The 20,522-nt window shown below is 41.7% G+C and overlaps 1 protein-coding gene across 4 annotated transcripts in view; it reads left to right on the top strand.

Annotated features, from left to right (window-relative positions):
- EPC1 (enhancer of polycomb homolog 1) overlaps nucleotides 1-20,522 on the top strand; it is a 112,180-nt gene that overhangs the window by 89,634 nt on the left and 2,024 nt on the right. For 2 of the 4 annotated variants that reach the window (XM_054436374.2, XM_054436372.2), the window contains exons 7-14: nucleotides 1,450-1,626; nucleotides 1,709-1,798; nucleotides 1,882-2,030; nucleotides 3,663-4,015; nucleotides 14,184-14,302; nucleotides 14,383-14,451; nucleotides 15,274-15,415; nucleotides 15,524-15,887. In XM_054436374.2, the coding sequence (XP_054292349.1) occupies nucleotides 1,450-1,626; nucleotides 1,709-1,798; nucleotides 1,882-2,030; nucleotides 3,663-4,015; nucleotides 14,184-14,302; nucleotides 14,383-14,451; nucleotides 15,274-15,415; nucleotides 15,524-15,887 (1,463 nt within the window). The remainder of the gene's footprint in view (nucleotides 1-1,449; nucleotides 1,627-1,708; nucleotides 1,799-1,881; nucleotides 2,031-3,662; nucleotides 4,016-14,183; nucleotides 14,303-14,382; nucleotides 14,452-15,273; nucleotides 15,416-15,523; nucleotides 15,888-20,522) is intronic. The other 2 variants (XM_054436375.2, XM_054436373.2) reach the window with 1 other exon arrangement.

Raw genomic sequence — 20,522 nt, 5'->3', positions numbered from 1 at the left:
TTTCATATTTTAAGATTAATTGTCCTGTTATTTGCTTTCCTCTATATGTGCCACTCATGCTTGAAAGTTACTTTAGGCCGGGTGCAGCAGCTCACGCCTATAATCCCAACACTTTGGGAGGTAGAGGCAGGCAGGTCACTTGAGGTCAAGAATTTGAAACCAGCCTGGCCAACATGGCGAAACCCCATCTCTACTAAAAATACAAAAAAATTAGCAAGCGCAAATTGCTGTAAATAGGGTAGTAATAGCACCTAAGCATAGCATAAGGCTTTGAATTAGTAGGTACTTGGGAGACGGAGGCAGGAGAATCACTTGAACCTGGGAGGCAGAGATTGCAGTGTGCCAATATCGCACCACTGTACTCCAGCCTAAGTGACAGAGCAAGACTCCATCTCAAAAAAAAAAAAAAAGAAAAAAGTAATAGATAATAATGTAGTCCTCAAGCACTGCCCTAGCTGGCAGCTGATGTTAGCTTTTAAATAATGTTTTGCATTGCCATGGCCAGCTTTTGATTTGATTATCCTGTCGAATACAACAGTAGAAATTGTGGAGAGATGACTTATGGTTTGGGAAAACCATAGTTTTCCCAAAAAAACCATAATGTCATAAACTACATAAAATGTAACATAAATATTTAGCATATTTACATAACCGTGGTGCTTGCCATGATCTTTTTCTTTCCAACAAATACAATTTTTGCCACTACTTTACCTTACCTATTGCCTACATATCAAATTCATACTTCTCCCAACCTTTGCCATCATCTGCAATACATGTTTCTAACATGCTGTGTTCCATCAGCTCAGTTACTCTTGCCTGTATATTTTATCCTGCATTTCCCCTATTTAATGATTTCATATCTTTATCCTTTAAAACTGTTCAAAAGTCACCATTTCAGAAAGCTTACATTGTTCAGCCCACAAATCCTTACTACTCTTTATTTGTATAACCCCTCACTCAGCATTATGGCTTTGTTTTCTACTATGTTAACAGTTTTCTGTAGTTTGCTTTCTGTGTATACGAAGACATTTTCATTATTATTTGTCCTATATTTATTATTTGTTGAGAATAAGGACTAGACAATCCCCTTTAAAAAAAAATTCTCTTCTAGAATTTTCATAGAAAATTAGGAAAACGGGAGGAGCCAGCAGTAAATACACGAATTGCAGTTGTAAGACTTCAGAAGTTGGAGAACTTCTGTTCTCTCCTTTTAATTGAAACAAAATCATTTGTGTGATTATGTTTAAATTGTAGGACAAATTTATGCTTTCATGGAGGCCAACTTCTCTAGACTTTACACTATAAGATGGCCAAACATAGAGTCTTGTGTCTCTTATGAATATGAATGCCCTCATTATAGCAATAAACTTATTTTTAAAATTTCCCCCAAAACTGCAAATTTGTTGAACATGGTTTCTGGTGTATAATTAATTCATGTCTTTGTTGCAGCAAGATAAAGCCGATCTTATCCGACCGAAACGGAAATATGAAAAGAAGCCCAAAGTCTTACCATCGTCTGCCGCTGCTACTCCCCAACAGACGAGTCCTGCTGCACTGCCAGTCTTCAATGCTAAAGATCTGAATCAGTATGACTTTCCCAGCTCAGACGAAGAACCTCTCTCCCAGGTACAAATACAATTCTCTATGAACATTGAGGAGGGATGTAGGAAGTCACATATCTGACCTACTTTCTTTATTTCATTTAAAGGTTTTGTCTGGCTCTTCAGAAGCTGAGGAAGACAATGATCCTGATGGCCCTTTTGCTTTCCGTAGGAAAGCAGGCTGTCAGTACTATGCTGTAAGTTTCAGACTGTCTTTGTAAATAACAAACTATTTACCTTTAACTGACAAAATTAAATAATTTGGATTTTTTTTTTTAAGCCTCACTTAGACCAAACTGGCAATTGGCCTTGGACTAGTCCTAAAGATGGAGGATTAGGGGATGTGCGATACAGATACTGCTTAACTACTCTCACCGTACCCCAAAGGTGTATTGGATTTGCACGAAGACGGGTTGGGCGCGGTGGAAGGTAAGGTATTTCTGTATTCCTAGCAGAAGGATATTTTAGGCATTAGGGTGATTGAATCTAACTTTTAAAATCCCTCTGAACAACTCATTAGTTCCCATTTGCTATTCTTAACTGATTTGTTGACTAAAATATTTTTGTTGCTGTGCTACCTGGTTCTTATACATCCATAGCTTTTGACAACTCTAATGGGTCCCTAGTGGACCTGCTTTTCTCCCCAAGGTGGAAAACCTCAGGTAAATTATCAAGGGGTAGAATTGTGAGAAAAGGCAACAGATGAAGACAAGTGTAAATCCTGATTGCACACAGTGTATTAAGTTAAAGAAACTGCAAAAAAAGTTGTTTCACACTAGCTAGCATAATGGGTTTAACTGACAATGAAAAGGATCCATGCATAACCTGATCTTGACATTCCAGTTTGTCAGGATCTAATTGTTCTTCCTTTGTTTAAACCTTGTAGAATTCCTTCCTTCATACTTTAAATGCCTTTATGCGAGAAGTTGTTTGTATGGGGACAGGAAACAAATAGCAAAACACATAAACTCAAGGAATGGAGAGACGTTAATGTATAATGTACGGGGAAAATTAAAAGGGAAAGCAAATAATGGTATCAGGGTGCTTTTTCAGGAAGAAACCCAAGGGTATCTTTATGATAAACTAATGGCTTATGCATATATTTTTTTCATCTTTAACTCTTAATTGCAGAGGGTTTTTTTTTATTATTTAAACATTGGTTAAGAATTATCTAGGCACTAAAATACATTTTATTTAGTCCGTTTTTTTCCATCACTGTGTTGACATCAGGAGCAGTGAAAATTCTCTATGTTAGCTATATTTTATTCTATTACTAACATTAATCAGTGTTATTATTTTGACTTGGAGCCATTTATAATGCTTATATAAATAACATAAGAGGCCAGGCATGGTGGCTCACACCTGTAATCCCACCCAGCAATTAGGGAGGCCAAGGTGGGTGGATCACTTGAGGTCAGGAGTTTGAGACCAGCCTGGCCAACATGGGGAAACACTGTCTCCACTAAAAACACAAAAATTATCTGGGCATGGTGGCAGGTGCCTGTAATCTCAGCTACTTGGGAGGCTGAGGCAGGAGAATCACTTGAACCCCGGGGCAGAGGTTGCAGTGAGCCAAGATCGCACTATTGCACTCCAGTCTGGGTGACAGAGTAAAACTCCATCTCAATCAATCAATCAATAACATAAGAATATATCCTCTAGAGTAGTGGATCTCAAATATTTTATCTATAAGAAATGTTAATGGTATATACTATGTTTTTTGTTGCTTTTCTTCTCTCTTCTCCCTTTCCCCCACAAAGGAATGAAGTTTTTGCTTAAATATAGAATGAATGTGTTTGCAACATTTTATAAAGCATTCATTTTGGTGCTTTGTAATGGAAGTGAAAATCTTTGGTTGAAAAACAATTTGTTAAAAGAACTTTTATTAGAAATTGAAGTTGTAGCCTATAAGAACCAAATACTAAGATAATCAACTTTAAAGCTTTTAAATATTCAGTATGAGTTGGCCTTTTGGCAGTTGGGGGGAAAAAGAAAAAGCTTTAATATATAATCTTTGAATAGCTATTTTAAATAACTGTTTCTTGTCTGATTTTTTAATAGGGTCTTACTGGACAGAGCTCATTCAGACTATGACAGTGTGTTTCACCATCTGGATTTGGAAATGCTTTCCTCACCACAACATTCTCCAGTCAATCAGTTTGCCAATACCTCAGAAACAAATACCTCGGACAAATCTTTCTCTAAAGACCTCAGTCAGATACTAGTCAATATCAAATCACGTAGATGGCGGCATTTTAGGCCTCGGACACCATCCCTACATGACAGTGACAATGATGAACTCTCCTGTAGAAAATTATATAGGAGTATAAACCGAACAGGAACAGCACAACCTGGGACCCAGACATGCAGTACCTCTACGCAAAGTAAAAGTAGCAGTGGTTCAGCACACTTTGGTATGTTGACTGTTATGATGTACATTTCTATAGAAATGTCAGGTCCAACCATTTGCCATTTGTTTGACTATGTGGTCTGTTACATTTATGGCTTAAAGTCCTTTTCTCTTAAACAGGTAAAAAAAAAACACAAAAAACAGATCTTGGTCTAAGTATTTATTTGAATCCTGTTCCTGTAGGAGTTTGTATGTGTGTGTCTTCATTTAAACATACCTGCATACAAAGATGGTTTATTTCTATTTAATATGTGACATTTGTTTCCTGGATATAGTCCGTGAACCACGAGATTTATCATATTTTTCAATAATATGAGAAGAAAATGGGCCGTAAATTGTTAACCAGTTTATGTTCAGATATTTCTCTAGTTTTTACCTAGTCTGCTTTAACGTAGAGACCAGCAAGTGAATATATATGCATAACCTTATATGCTGACACAATAAATCAGAATAATTTATTAAAGTTAAACTAATTTTTCAGAGAAGAACATTTAAAGGGTTAATGTTTTTGAAACGTTTTCAGATATCTATTTGATTATTGTGGCTTCTATTTGAAATGTGTCTAAAATAAATGCTGTTTATTTAAAATATTCCTATAATCTTAGCTGTCTGTTTTAAAGCATAAGTTTGTGTTATTTGAAGCATATATATTGTAGAAATTCACTATTGAGTTATGTTACTACTGATTTTTGTGAAGGTAATCTAAGGACTATGAAGATATTTATTGTTCCCCTAATTCACCCTGTAGGGTTATAGTTAAGTTGCTTCATAAATATCAACATTTGCTCTGATTCTTAAAGATCTCCAGAAAATGTTCCGGAAACTAATTTACTTGGTGGTTAAAAAAAAAGTACAGTTGACCCCTGAACAACATGAGAGTTAGAGGCCCCCCCATGCAATTCAAAATTCATGTATAACTTTTGACTCCCCAAAAACTTTACTAATAGTCTGCTCCTGACCAGAATTACGAATAACATAAACAGTCCATTAGTCCATTAACATAAACAGTCCAAACATACATGTTTTGTATGTTATATGTATTCTGTACTATATTCTTAAAATAAGCTAGGAAAAAGAACATGTTATTAAGAAATTTATAGAGCCAGGCATGGTGGCTCATGCCTGTAATCCCAGCACTTTGGGAGACTAAAGTGGGCAGATTGCTTGAGCCCAGGAGTTCAAGACCAGTCTGGACAACATGGTGAAACCCCATCTCTACAAAAAATGCAAAAATTAGCTGGGTGTGGTGGTGAGCGCCTGTAGTCTCAGCTACTCAGGAGACTGAGGTGGTAGGAGCCCAGAAGGTCAAGGCTGCAGTGAGCCAAGATCGTGCCACTGCATTCCAGCCTTCACAGCAAAGCAAAACCCTGTTTCAAAAAAAAAAAGAAATTCATAAAGGAGAGAAAATGCATTTACTAATCATTAAGTGTAAGTGGATCATCATAAAGGTCTTTATCCTCATCATCTTCACATTGAGGAGGAGGAGGGGTTGGTCTTGTCGTCTGAGGGGTGACAGAGGCAGAAGATAATTTACAAATAAGTGGACCCAGGCAGTTCAAACCCATGTTATTCAAGGGTCAGCTGTACTTCCATGAAATGGAAGTCTTTCAGCTCATGAGAAAAATAATCACAATTCAGAAATCAACTGGAAGATAAAGCTATTTTAGGGCCTAACAGCTTATTTATAATCCCATTAATGTTACTGTCTTTTATCACCAAAAGCCAATTTCTCTCTACTTCTATAGTCTTAAGAATCAAAATAAAGAACTTTTCAATGAAGACTTACATATAGTGTTAGTGTAGAGGTTTTAACATTATAAACCTCTCATAGGTTACCCTGATAATTAAGCTTTCTACGCTGTAAAAAATTCTTTGAGACTTCTCAGAAAATAGGCATGTTCCATCAATCTCTATCTTCTCCACCCCTTAAATAGAGAAGTTGAAGTGTATAAGTATCCTAAATATTTAAGGATTTTATAATGCTCTTTTTTTATGAAAAACGTTTTGCTGTACTACTTTAGGCGTATTAATAACAGTTGTAAAACTTGGTTGATTTGTGTTTGCCAAAGAACATTAAAAGATGAGCATTACCAAAAGCTTAGCTGAAAAGAAATCATTAGTAACCTTGTAATTTTTCTTCTTTATCATTTCTTTCCTCCATATATGCGATACAACTATTTATTTATTTATTTAAGACAGGATCTTTCTCTGTCACCCAGACTGGAGTACAGTGGCACAGTCATGGCTCACTGCAGCCTCAACTTCCCAGGCTCAGTGATCCCCCCACCTCAGCCTCCTGGGTAGCTAGGATTGCAGGCGTATGCCACCATGACTGGCTAATTTTTTGTAAGAGACAGGGTCTCTCTATGTTGCCCAGGCTAGTCTTGAACTCCTGGCCTCAAGTGATCCTCCTGCCTTGGCCTCCCAAAGTGCTAGGGTTACAGGGGTGAGCCACTGCACCCAGCCTCAATACTACTTTTTAAAAATGAGTTTATCTATTTTTTTTCCTGTTGTCTTCATTATTTTCAATTTCTCCTTAAATTTCGCTAGATCTTCTAATACTTAGAGGATAGATACCTACAGAATACTGTAGGGTAACACTGTTCATTTATATTTCTGAATCTTCCAGAGACCTAAAGCTTTTCTCTGCATACTCTATAAAGTATATTACAATGCACCCATATCATAAGTGCATTTCACTTAATCCAACTCCAGGCCCCTGAAGAAGAAAAAAGAAAATTTAGGCCAAGCGTGGTGGCTCATGCCTGTAATCCCAGCACTTTGGGAGGCCGAGGCAGGCGGATCACCTGAGGTCAGGAGTTCCACACTAGCTTGGCTAATATGGCGAAACCTGGTCTCTACTAAAAAATACAAAAATTAGCTGGGCATGATGGCAGGCGCCTGTAATCCCAGCTACTCAGGAAGCTGAGGCAGGGAGAATGGCTTGAACCTGGGAGTCAGAGGTTGCAGTGAGCCGAGATTGTGCCATTGCATTCCAGCCTGGGCGACAGAGCAAGACTCCATCTCAAAAAAAAAAAAAAAAAAAAAAAAAGAGAGAAAATGAAGCAGCTCAAATGTTATACAGAATTCTAAATACAATTTACTAAAAGAATATATTCTCCAGAGTGAGCCTGGAATAGGGGAAGTTGAATGTGTTGGTCCTGTTACAGCATGAGTGCCTGCATTGCCACTTTATTCATAGGTTAAGCATCTTACCTCATTCAGTAGTAATTGTGATTTTAAAGATAATTTTTAATTTTCGTACAGCATGGCCCCCACATACAAACCAGACTACTTTCTCTGGCATTTAACCAAAGAAACTCTGATGTAGTCTGATGCCAGCAGAAAAACTGGCAGTGTTGGGCATAAATTATTAAAACAGAAGAGTCAGGCCAGGCACGGTGGGTCATGCCTGTAATCCCAGCACTTTGGGAGGCCGAGGCGGGCAGATCGCCTGAAATCACCTCAGGTCAGGAGTTCAAGACCAGCCTGGCCAACATGGCAAAACACGTCTCTATTAAAAATACAAAAATTAGCCAGACGTGGTGGTGGGTGCCTGTAATTCCAGCTACTTGGGAGGCTGAGACAGGAAAATCGCTTGAATCCAGGAGGCGGAGGTTGCAGTGAGCCAACATCAAGCCACTGCACTCCAGCCTGGGTGACAGGGCAAGACTCCATCTCAAAATAAATAAATAATAAAAATTATGCATGAAACAAAGTACTGACTGCATTTTGACTGTGGCTCCATCACATGAGGCCAGGTGTAGAATTTTCCACTTGTAGTATCAGGTCAACACAGAAAAAGTTTTGGTTCTTGGAGCATGTCAGATTTCAGACGTTCATATTAGAGATGCTCAACTTGTTTATGAGTTTGGAAGTTAACTATTGTGTAAAATACAAGTCAGCTGATAAGCTTTCCTGCTACTTAAGCCAAGTATGTGAGTTATAGTATAGCCATTTCTGATTATTCAATCATTGTTTTTATGTTTGTCTTGTTTTTGAGACAGAGTCTTGCTCTGTCTCCCAGGCTGGAGTACAGTGGCATGATCTCAGCTCACTGCAACCTCCGCCTCCCCAGTTCAAGCAGTTCTCTGCCTCAGTCTCCTGAGTAGCTGGGATTACAGGCACCCGCCACCATGCCTGGCTAATTTTTGTATTTTTCGTAGAGATGGGGTTTCACCATCTTGGCCAGGCTGGTCTTGAACTCCTGACCCTGTGATCCACCCGTTTCGGCCTCCCAATATGCTGGGATTACAGGCGTGAGCCACCGTGCCTGGCCTTTTTTTTGAGGTACAGTTTCACTGTGTCTCCCAGGCTGGAGTGCCATGGTGTGGTTTCACTCACTGCAACCTCTGCCTGCTGGCTTCAAGCGATTCTCATGCCTCAGCCTCCCAAGTAGCTGGGATTACAGGTGCGCACCACCATACCCAGCTAATTTTTGTATTAGTAGAGACGGGGTTTCACCATGTTGGCCAGGCTGGTCTTGAACTCCTGACCTCAAGTGATCCGCCTGCCTTAGCCTCCCAAAGTGCTGGGAGTAGGCCAGGAGCTACCGCACCTGGCCTACTCTCATTTTAAGTTAAATAGGAAATTCTAAATGAAGATAATAGAAGTCCATTTTAGTAAAGTGCATGAGCTTTCATAAGCTGAGTTTATAGTCTGTTTCAACTACTCAGAATCTTTTTTACTTTCCTTCCCACTCTTGACTATTTTGCATATTTGTGTAGCCTGAGCAGTCAGGTATCAGGCTTCCTAATACCTGAGTATTGTGTGAGTTAGGTGTGTTGAGTGCTTGGTCCTCTGGATACCATGCAGCAGGATAACATAGTGGTAAGGAACTGGGAAAGACCATATGTGTATATGGAAATTTGGGGGCTAGGTTTTAGTACTTAAGGATAAATTGTATATTTTTAATCATCTTCAGTTAATAGGTGATTTTGGACAGTTTCCAAATACAGTTGTTGTTTTTTTATACTCACAAAAGCACCTTGGGAAGTTGAGTGTTCAGTGACTGAGTATGCATTTGCATAAGGACTCTTATGTAAGAGTCCTTATATAATTCAGAAAGACTGGAAACAGAAAGTGATTTTTAAGCTACAATTCTGTGTTCAATATGTGAATTCCTAATTTCCAGTAAAATTTCACCAGCATTCCAAATTATTTTTCTGAGCTCTCATATCTGCAGTAAAGATTTGGTTTATTTTTATAAACGACTAAGAGATATATGGTTAGAATGATATGTTCCAAGTCTTAATATCTATAACTTAGTGCAATTTAGTTTGCAACATAACATTTTAATCTCACTGTGGAAAAGGAACTCTAGATTTGAGCACTGAATATTTTGTAAGATTTTGTGAATTTGCAGGACCTTGACTTTATTCAAATGTGTTCCAAAATTCAGAAGTTTTTTTTTTTTTTTCTTTTTTTCTTTTTTTGAGACAGTCTCACTCTGTTGCCCAGGCTGGAGTGCAGTAGCATGATCTGGCTCACTGCAACCTTTGCCTCCCGGGTTCAGCGATTCTCCCGCCTCAGCCTCCCGAGTAGCTGGGACTACAGGCGCGTGCCACCACGCCTGGCTAATTTTTGTATTTTTTAGTAGAGACGAGGTTTCACTGTATTGGCCAGGCTGGTCTCGAACTCCTGATCTCGTGATCCGCCTGCCTCAGCCTCCCAAAACGCTGGGATTACAGGCGTGAGCCACTGCACCCGGCCTCAGAATTTTTTTTACTATAGAGGGTGGATTATTACATAACATCTGTAGCAGAGTCTGGAGTAGCACCTGTAGTAAAATACATTAATAGTTCTATCGTCATATAATAAAGTGCAAGAATATTCACACTAAGAGGAATATTTGACTGCAAATAATCTCATGTTCAGTCATTCACAGCCAGATGAGGTCAGATCTGGTCATAGTTTGCCAACAAATGAATTACAATAAACTTTGGTTTTCAAATTAGATTTCTAGATGGCTGATAAGGCTCGTGAATCCTGTCAACTCATTCTCACTAATTAGGAGATCATACTTTAATAACTACGTGAAGAATCATTTTACCTTTTGTTTTATATTAAAATAATGTTTGGCCTGTGTACTAAAAGAAATTTCTAATTCAGGGTCTTTAGGCATTTGGGGTTACTTTTGATTTTGTTATTAAAAACAAAGTATATATTTTGAGGGGCCGGGTGCTGTGGTTCACCCCTGTAATCCCAGCACTTTGGGAGGCCGAGGCAGGTGGATCACTTGAGGACAGGAGTTCAAGACCAGCCTGGCAAACATGGCGAAAACTCCGTCTCTACTAAAAATACAAAAATTAGGCTGGTGTGGTGGCACACGCCTGTAATCCCAACTACTTGAGAGGCTGAGGCAGGAGAATCGCTTGAAGCCGGGAGGCCTGGGCAACAGAGCGAGACTCCCTCTCAAAAAAAAAAAAAGTGTACATTTTGGTAATCTAAACTCCGTCTGTCACGGCTGAATGTTTCCTTAGCACCCATCACTTTCCCCTCAGCTGCGCTCCTTTGATCATCTCAGTTGATCACCTTTAGCTATAAGAGTGCAGTGCACAGAGCAGCAGTCTGAACTATAGGCTGTTCCAGCTGCTGGTGTACCGTACCAGGGCTTCCCTGTAGTACAAGTAGACTCAAAGAGTCGTAGGCCAGGCGCAGTGGCTCACGCCTGTAATCCCAGCACTTTGGGAGGCCAAAGCAGGTGGATTGCTTGAGCCTAAGGAGTTCAAGACCAGCCTGAGCAACATGGTGAAACACCCATCTCTACAAAAAAATACAAAAATTAGCCAGGCATAATGGTACTCGCCTATAGTCCCAGCTAGAGCTACTTGGGAGGCTAAGGTGGGAGGATCAGTTGAACCCAGGAGGTCAAGGCTGCAGTGAGCCCAGATCACACCACTGCATTCCAGCTTAGGCAACAGAGTGAGACCCTGTCTCAAAAAAAAATTTCTGCCCAAGAGAATTGGTTACTTAGAAGCTACCAAAACAAAGGTAGTTTCTACTTCTGCCTAAGTATTTCTAGTGAAGCTAAATTCAACAACTTTCTAGATCGAGTTATTTGAGGATCTTGGTTAGAAAGTTTGTCTATGTATTGAACCAAAAACTGCCTTCTTAAATTAAAACTAAAACCTGCAGGTCCCTGGTTTGCTCATGGAAGCATACCGAGTGAGTTTGCTCCCCCTCCAGCATCATAAAGGCCTTCACCCAGTTGAAGTCCTATCATGCTACCTTTCCTAGTCGCGTTCCTGGTTAAATATTTGGAGCTTTTAATCCTTTCCCACACATAGGATTCTCCTTGCGTAGAGCCTTGTTTGTCAGGTGCTCTATGTATGCGGGCTTTTTAAGCACTTGATTCATATTGTTGGTACATCAGAAGTTAGATTTCTTGTAAATATTAAATCCAAGAATTTTTGTCTATTTTTCAATTTAAAATCTCATTGCTTTGGGGTTCTCTTTTCCTTCCACTGTTACATCTGTGTGACCTCAGAATTTTCTTCATTTCTAGATGAGGTTGTAGGAAGAAATCCTACAATCTCTAAGAGTCCTTCCTGACCTCAAAATTTTTTGGTTTTGTGAAAGGATTCTGACTCTAGATTTGGTCATCTGTCAACAACAACCATCTTGCCCACCTTTGTGGGAATTACAAACTTGATTCTCATACCATATCAGGAGGTAGACATACAACCTAAAAATGTTCTACCTTGATATCTCAATCCATTCATAGACATTTAGAGAGGGTGAGGGTGGTCATTTTTGTCTTATTTCCACTTAGCATTTGGTTAGACTTTCAGGTTATAATGGTATCATGACCTGAGGTTCAGATTTCATTTGCCCATATTTACTACCTTTGTACAAGTTTTTCTACTCATTCACACTGGGACCTTCTTTAGGAATTGAACTTTATTTCTCAGAAGAAATATAAAACCTTAGCATCTCATAGCTGAAAAGGACCTTAATGATCACCTAATTTAATCTCATTCTCATTTTATTTATTTATGTATTTATTTTTAAGATGAAGTCTTGCTCTGTGGCCCAGGCCGGAGTGCAGTGGTGCAATCTCAGCTCACTGCAACCTCTGCCTCCTGGGTTCGAGCAATTCTCGTGCCTCAGCCTCCCGTGTAGCTAGGATTACAGGCGTGTGCCACCACGCCTGGCTAAGTTTTTGTATTTTTGGTAGAGACGGGGTTTCATCATGTTGGTCAGGGTGGTCTCAAATTCCTGACTAATTAGTTATTGATAAATGCTTAATTAAACACACACACCAGCAAAGTTCTACAAAAGAATACTTTCTTTCATATGTATGGACTTTAATACATAGACATTCAGTGAATGCTAAATTATTGTTTTTCTATATATGTGATGACCTGACCTTCCAAAAATGGTTTGTTTGCTTTTAAATTTACTGAGCATTCCCTACTAGAAAAGCCAAGGCTTAGGCAACACACTCAAACTTAGGAAATTAAACTGTAAATCTCAAAAATATATTGGCAAAAGTATCTAGTGAATCAAGGGTTATTACATTTAAATAATTTTTGTGGATTTTCTTTAAACATGAGAAATATTAACTATGAAATTGTTTTAGGGCAGCATTGACTTTGTTTTAGATTTTCTTCAGGTTTTGATACAACACATTTCTGTTTATATGGAAATGATCATGTTGACAGTTATTTTTATGTCAATATTTAGGGAGTATTCTATTATCAATAAAAATCTTTTCTATAGATTGCAGATTTGTGAATTACGAACATGGTAGGAAAGGGAGCTCATCAAAGGGCAGATATCAACTAAACAGATTTTAACACACACAGAAAATAGGAAAACCAATTTCCAACATTTTTTGCCCTTGTAGCCCAAGAACTTAGTTCAACTCAAGTATAAGAGCCTGTGTAGATACTAATAACTTACGAGGTTTTCTTGAATATTATTTCACAGTTTTCTGATCCATTCAAAATATGGCAGAATTTGTACCTAACCTAATTTTCTAGTTGTACCAGGCAGAACCTATATCCTGGAGGATAAAAAAAGATTCTTCATGAGTTATATAAGTGAAAAGTATAAAACTTGAAGTGATATTCTAACTAAATTATCAAACTGAAGTTAAACAACAAATTAGGTGACAGTATTTTGAAAACATTAAACTTTAGATTGAGGAAATGTGCATGATTTATAGATTCCCTGGTAGCCAGGGATGCATGATAAACCTTTTTTTGTTTTAAAATAATTCTTACTCAAACAAACATCACAGGCTTCTTAAAGACGCCTTTAAAATCAGAGGTATTGTGATTGTATGTCTTTTTTTTTTTTTTAATTGGCAAAAAAGAGAAAAAGGTTTCCTTTTTAAAAACTGCACACACTTTTTTGGGGGGGTAATAAATGAACATTTTTTTGTTTGTTTTTTTTAGAACTGAGCTCTCCATAGACAAACATAAGTAGCATAACACAGTGTCTTTCCTCAGACATCATTCTGTACAGTAAATCAACATAAACAACTCCGTTCTTATTGACTGGATTTTTTCCAGGTGGGTTAATTGGGTGGGGAAAATTAATTAACCTTAACATTGGAGCCTCTTTTCTTCCTGTTAAACTTAAAGGATGAGTTCTTTAAAAAAAAAAAAAAAAAAGGCAATAAACCAACCAACAACTGTAATCTTTCATATGGAGGAAAATTTTTTAATGACTACAATTAGAAAATATGTAGAACTATTAGTATATATACACAGAGCCATTAGGGATCATCTGAATGCCTTGGGAAGATATGGATTAAATAGAAACCAAATGGTAATTATCAGATATTCTCTCAAGCTCAGTGCAAAGTTGAATTCCAAATCCATGGATTTTAAAAGCTGATATTACCTTTCTACACTGTCTAGAACAAGTGTCACAGCTTAAAAAAAAATAGTGGTGTTGAAATTTGGGAAGTGAGCAGTTCTCTTTCCTGTGTTTAATTCAGGAAGTTGAATTTTTTTTCTCTTTAAATTCATGCCACTCTTGTTAAATGTGGTAGCAGAAATGCAGAAATTTTCATTTGGAAGTGATCTTTAGCAGGATCATGATCCTTTGTCAGATGCTTCAATTTTGCACAGATTCAATGCAGAATTTTTGTTTTAGTACTGTAAGACATACATGACAGCTGGGCATTTTTATAAAGTGTTTCTTTATTTTATGTTCAGCATTTACAGCCGAACAATACCAGCAACATCAACAGCAACTGGCACTCATGCAGAAACAGCAGCTTGCACAAATTCAGCAACAGCAAGCAAATAGTAATTCCTCCACCAACACATCACAGGTGAGGGATTTGTCTGTCTTATGATTATCCCTCATTGTTTCCCACCAGAGTTCATCTCTAATTACCAACTGTTGTCATAGAACCTTGCATCTAACCAGCAGAAAAGTGGCTTTCGCCTGAATATACAGGGTTTAGAAAGAACACTACAGGTGAGTATGGAAGCTGTTGCCTCTGCTCCCTATTTTAAAAAGTAAAACTAAAGCACTTAGTTAAATGAGATGAAGATACTGTCTTCCCGTCTGACCTGTAGTCCATTAATGTACCTCTTGAATGTATAACCCCACCCAGTTCATTCTCTTGGGCATGTTAATTATTATTAAGACTTTTAAAATTATAAGAGATAACTTTTAAACCTAAAGCATGATAAATGTTTGCCATTTAAACACATATAGGGCATAAAGGCTGAGGTTTGAGTCTCTATGCATCTTGCAGGAAAAATACATTTTTAAAAAGTTGAGGGGCCTATCAATTTCTAGGTTAAATTATGTGATATTTTGTTACTTCCATTTCTAAAGGAATAGTTATCTTATCCCAAAGGTGCCTTTCATTGTGTGTGTATACATATGTGTGTGTGTATAAGTTAGGTGAAGGAAGTTTACATATTTATTCATTATATGGATTTGCAAATCACTGAAATGTTTACTAGCATATTTCTTGTCCAACATTTTGTGTTGGAGGTTTGCTGTTTCCACATTATAGAAGGCTTATTTTGGTAATTGACTTATACATATTATATATTGTCACATATGAAGCAAAATTTATAACTTAGATTACTTTTCACTTTTCAAATATATGACTATCAAAAGAGATATAATTACTGTTGCATCTCAAGGTACTAACTAAAAAAGAAAGATTTCAGTGGTTTGCCATTTTTACTTATATTCAAACTGATTTTGGTATACATGTGTAGCTTTGATATTGATTTGATACTAAGTAATACTGATTAGATTTCTTTTGTATTTTCTTTTTAGGGTTTTGTTTCTAAGACTTTGGATTCTGCTAGTGCACAGTTTGCTGCTTCTGCTTTGGTGACATCAGAACAACTGATGGGATTCAAGATGAAGGATGATGTGGTGCTTGGAATCGGGGTGAATGGCGTCCTTCCAGCCTCAGGTAAGAATAAAGACATTTAAATTGTTTGGGTTATATTTATAACATATATCTATAATATAAACAGCAAAGTTGTACATTGTTTAGATGTTTATTTTTTTTTCTTTCTAGGAGTATACAAGGGCTTACACCTCAGTAGTACTACACCAACAGCACTTGTACATACAAGTCCATCAACAGCAGGTTCAGCTTTGTTACAGCCTTCAAATATTACACAGACTGCAAGTTCCCACAGTGCACTGAGTCATCAAGTAACTGCTGCCAATTCTGCAACAACTCAGGTTCTGATTGGGAACAACATTCGATTAACTGTACCTTCATCAGTTGCCACTGTAAACTCTATTGCCCCCATAAATGCACGACATATACCTAGGACTTTAAGTGCTGTTCCATCATCTGCCTTAAAGCTGGCCGCCGCAGCAAACTGTCAAGTTTCCAAGGTCCCATCTTCATCCTCTGTAGATTCAGTTCCAAGGTGAGTGGTTATTTTAGCCTAACATACCTGGAATAGGAGATCTAACTTCAGTCCTCCAGCATTGTTCTTTACCTATTTCTTTGTGTTTCCTGTTCTTTTCCTTTTATACATTGAAAATGTATAGTTGAGAATTGATCACTTATTTATTCAAGGACTAAACAGTTCTTGAACACTTAATTCAATATTAAGAATTTGAACTAACTGGTATAGTGAATATTGCATATATGATTTGGAACATCCCTTTCTTACTATAACAATAGCTTATACCAGGCGCAGTGGCTCACGCCTGTAATCCTAGCACTTTGGGAGGCAGAGGCAGTCAGATCACCTAAGGTCAGGAGTTTGAGACCAGCTGATCCAACATGGTGAAAGACCACCTCTACTAAAAATACAAAATCAGCCGGGCATGGTGGCGCATGCCTGTAATCCCAGCTACTCAGGAGGCTGAGGCAGGAGAATCACTTGAACCTGGGAGGCGGAGGTTGCAACCAAGATCGCACCATTGCACTCCAGCCAGGGCAACAAGAGCTAAACTCTGTCTCAAAAAAAAAAAGCGTATAATGCTCTCATTTTTCTTCCGTCTTTGGATGGAAGGAGTTCTTCTGAGAACGTTTCTTTTATGACTTTATTTCCGCAGCTTCTCATGTAAACAGGTAGAATTGATAGAAACCCCTGCCCCCATCACTGGTATGCTAAGCTATTCTTTTTTTTTTTTTTTTTTTTTTTTTTTCCAGACTGAGTCTCGTTCTGTTGCCCAGGCTGGGGTGCAGTGGCACAATCTCAGCTCACTACAAACTCTGCCTCCTGGGTTCAAGTGATTCTTCTGTCTCAGCCTCCTGAGTAGATGGGATTACAGGCGTACACCACCATGCCTGGCTAATTTTTGCATTTTTAGCAGAGACGGGGTTTCACCATGTTGGCCATGCTAGTCTTGAACCCCTGACCTCAGGTGGTCAGCCTGCCTTGGCCTCCCAAAGTGCTGAGATTATAGGCATGAGCCACCACGCCCGGCCTTAAGCTATTCTTACTAATGTAAAGACTTATAGTATTCATGCCAGGTCAACTCTTAATTGAACCATTATTTTTTGTGCTAACTTGCCGTCTTGGATTTCAGTAGACAGTTGAGAATTTTGCTTATGCTCTATTATGTTGTAGAATTAAGGGTAGTTAAAATTCTGCTGTCCACAAGATACTGTGGGAGAAACAAAAGAAAAAGACAGGTGTTTTCAGTTTAGTTAGCAGACAAGCATAAAAGAGTGAGAAGTTCAATAATGCTAACTGTAGATATCACAAAGCATTATATACTTGTTAAATTAATTGTATAGATGATGGCTGTAATTCAGTATAAGGAGAAATCTTTTTTTGCACAGGGAATTCTGGGACTGTTCTAACAAAATAAGATCAGATTCAATCTGTGTTAGTCTTCGGGCAAAAAGGAGAAAGAAAAAGCATTTCTGGCAGGTGGAGTGAAATACAAATTTGAGGCTGAGTGAAAATACAAAGTTGAGGAAATACAAGTGTTTAGAAGTTAACAAGTAAACTGGTTTTTCTATAGGTTCGGGAAGGTTAGTAGTTGAAATTGGAATGGCAGGAGAAGCCATTCCAGATTCCTGGAGCACTTTTTTTTTTTTTTTTTTTTTTTTTTTTGGAGCATGACGGATATATTTTTTGTCTTGATTGTATTAATGGTTTCCAAAGTATATATGAAGGGACTTCAAAAAGTTTGTGGAGAAATGGAATTAAAACATAAAACCATAAACATTATTTCAAAACATAAGCTCCATCAAGTTCAAGACACTTTTGTGAGTGATGATATCAGCCATTCAGTCCATTCTTTAAGAACTGAGGGTCCTGGGAATTTAACTATGTCAGTAGTCTTTTTTACTTTATTTTTTTTTTTTTTTTTTTTTTTTATTTTTATTTTTTTTTTAAATTTATGAAGTATTTATTGATGATTCTTGGGTGTTTCTCGGAGAGGGGGATATGGGAGGGTCATAGGATAATAGTGGAGAGAAGGTCAGGAGATAAACACATGAACAAAGGTCTCTGGTTTTCCTAGGCAGAGGACCCTGCGGCCTTCTGCAGTGTTTGTGCCCCTGGGTACTGGAGATTAGGGAGTGGTGATGACTCTTAAAGAGCATGCTGCCTTCAAGCATCTGTTTAACAAAGTACATCTTGCACCGCCCTTAATCCATTTAACCCTGAGTTGACACAGCATATGTTTCAGAGAGCATGGGGCTGGGGGAAAGGCCATAGATCAACAGCATCCCAAGGCAGAGGAATTTCTCCTAGTCAGAACAAAATGGAATCTCCTATGCCTACCCCTTTCTACACAGACACAGCAACAATCTGATCTCTCCTTCCTTTCCCCACACTTCCCCCCCCCTTCCTTTCAACAAAACCGCCATCGTCCTCATGGCCGGCTCCCGATGGTCGCTGTCTCTTCGGAGCTGTTGGGTACACCTCCCAGACAGGGCGGCCGGGCAGAGGCGCTCCTCGCTTCCCAGACGGGGCCGCCCGGGCAGAGGCGCTCCTCACTTCCCAGACGGGGCCGCCCGGGCAGAGGCGCTCCTCTCCTCCCAGACGGGGCGGCCGGGCAGAGGCGCTCCTCGCTTCCCAGACGGGGCCGCCCGGGCAGAGGCGCTCCTCGCTTCCCAGACGGGGCCGCCCGGGCAGAGGCGCTCCTCGCTTCCCAGACCGGGCCGCCCGGGCAGAGGCGCTCCTCACTTCCTCCCAGACCGGGTGGCAGCCGGGCAGAGGCGCTCCTCACCTCCCAGATGGGGCGGCCGGGCAGAGGCGCTCCTCACTTCCCAGAGGGGGCGGCCGGGCAGAGGCGCTCCTCACTTCCCAGACCGGGCGGCCGGGCAGAGGCGCTCCTCACTTCCCAGATGGGGCGGCCGGGCAGAGACGCTCCTCACTTCCTCCCAGACGGGGTGGCGGCCGGGCAGAGGCGCTCCTCACCTCCCAGACAGGGCGGCCGGGCAGAGGCGCTCCTCACTTCCCAGACGGGGCGGCCGGGCAGAGGCGCTCCTCACTTCCCAGACTGGGCGGCCGGGCAGAGGCGCTCCTCACTTCCCAGACTGGGCGGCCGGGCAGAGGCGCTCCTCACCTCCTAGACGGGGTGGCCAGGCAGAGGCGCTCCTCACTTCCCAGACGGTGTGGCGGCTGGGCAGAGGCGCTCCTCCCTTCCCAGATGGGGCAGCCAGGCAGAGGCGCTCCTCACTTCCTCCCAGACGGGGTGGCGGCCAGGCAGAGGCGCTCCTCACTTCCCAGAGGGGGCGGCCGGGCAGAGGTGCTCCTCACTTCCTCCCAGACGGGGTGGTGGCTGGGCAGAGGCACTCCTCACCTCCCAGACGGGGCGGCCGGGCAGAGGTGCTCCTCATCTCCCAGACGGGGCGGCCGGGCAGAGGTGCTCCTCACTTCCCCCCAGACGGGGTGACGGCCGGGCAGAGGCACTCCTCACCTCCCAGACGGGGCGGCCAGACAGAGGCGCTCCTCACTTCCCATACGGGGTGGCAGCCGGGCAGAGGCGCTCCTCACTTCCCAGATGGGGCAGCTGGGCAGAGGTGCTCCTCACTTCCTCCCAGACGGGGTGGCGGCCAGGCAGAGGCGCTCCTCACTTCCCAGACTGGGCGGCCGGGCAGAGGCGCTCCTCACCTCCTAGACGGGGTGGCCAGGCAGAGGCGCTCCTCACTTCCCAGACGGTGTGGCGGCTGGGCAGAGGCGCTCCTCCCTTCCCAGATGGGGCAGCCAGGCAGAGGCGCTCCTCACTTCCCCCCAGACGGGGTGGCGGCCAGGCAGAGGCGCTCCTCACTTCCCAGAGGGGGCGGCCGGGCAGAGGTGCTCCTCACTTCCTCCCAGACGGGGTGGCGGCTGGGCAGAGGCACTCCTCACCTCCCAGACGGGGCGGCCGGGCAGAGGTGCTCCTCATCTCCCAGACGGGGCGGCCGGGCAGAGGTGCTCCTCACTTCCCCCCAGACGGGGTGACGGCCGGGCAGAGGCACTCCTCACCTCCCAGACGGGGCGGCCGGACAGAGGCGCTCCTCACTTCCCATACGGGGTGGCAGCCGGGCAGAGGCGCTCCTCACTTCCCAGATGGGGCAGCCGGGCAGAGGCGCTCCTCACTTCCTCCCAGATGGGGTGGCGGCCGGGCAGAGGCGCTCCTCACTTCCCAGACGGGGCGGCCGGGCAGAGGTGCTCCTCACTTCCTCCCAGACGGGGTGGCGGCCGGGCAGAGGCGCTCCTCACCTCCCAGACGGGGTGGCCGGGCAGAGGCGCTCCTCCCTTCCCAGACGGAGTGGCCAGGCAGAGGCGCTCCTCACCTCCCAGAGTGGGCGGCCAGGCAGAGGCGCTCCTCACTTCCCAGAGTGGGCGGCCGGGCAGAGGCGCTCCTCACTTCCCATAGGGGGTGGCAGCCAGGCAGAGGCGCTCCTCACTTCCCAGATGTGGCAGCTGGGCAGAGGTGCTCCTGGAGCACTTTAAATGCCAGACTGTTAGACTGTCTCAGCCAGGAGTGGCCCAGAAGAAAGCAGGGTTTGTAGCAATGAACTGTGGCCTGTAGTTTCCAAACCATGCATCTGTGTCTCCTTCTGAATTTAAGTAACAGTCATTGTCTGCTTAATGCCAATCCATTCT

Source organism: Pongo pygmaeus, chromosome 8, assembly GCF_028885625.2.
Source record: "Pongo pygmaeus isolate AG05252 chromosome 8, NHGRI_mPonPyg2-v2.0_pri, whole genome shotgun sequence".
In the NCBI taxonomy this organism is placed as follows: Eukaryota; Metazoa; Chordata; class Mammalia; order Primates; family Hominidae; genus Pongo; species Pongo pygmaeus.
The sequence above is the reverse complement of the archived record's forward strand: the minus strand, read 5'-3'. Positions and strand labels throughout refer to the sequence as shown.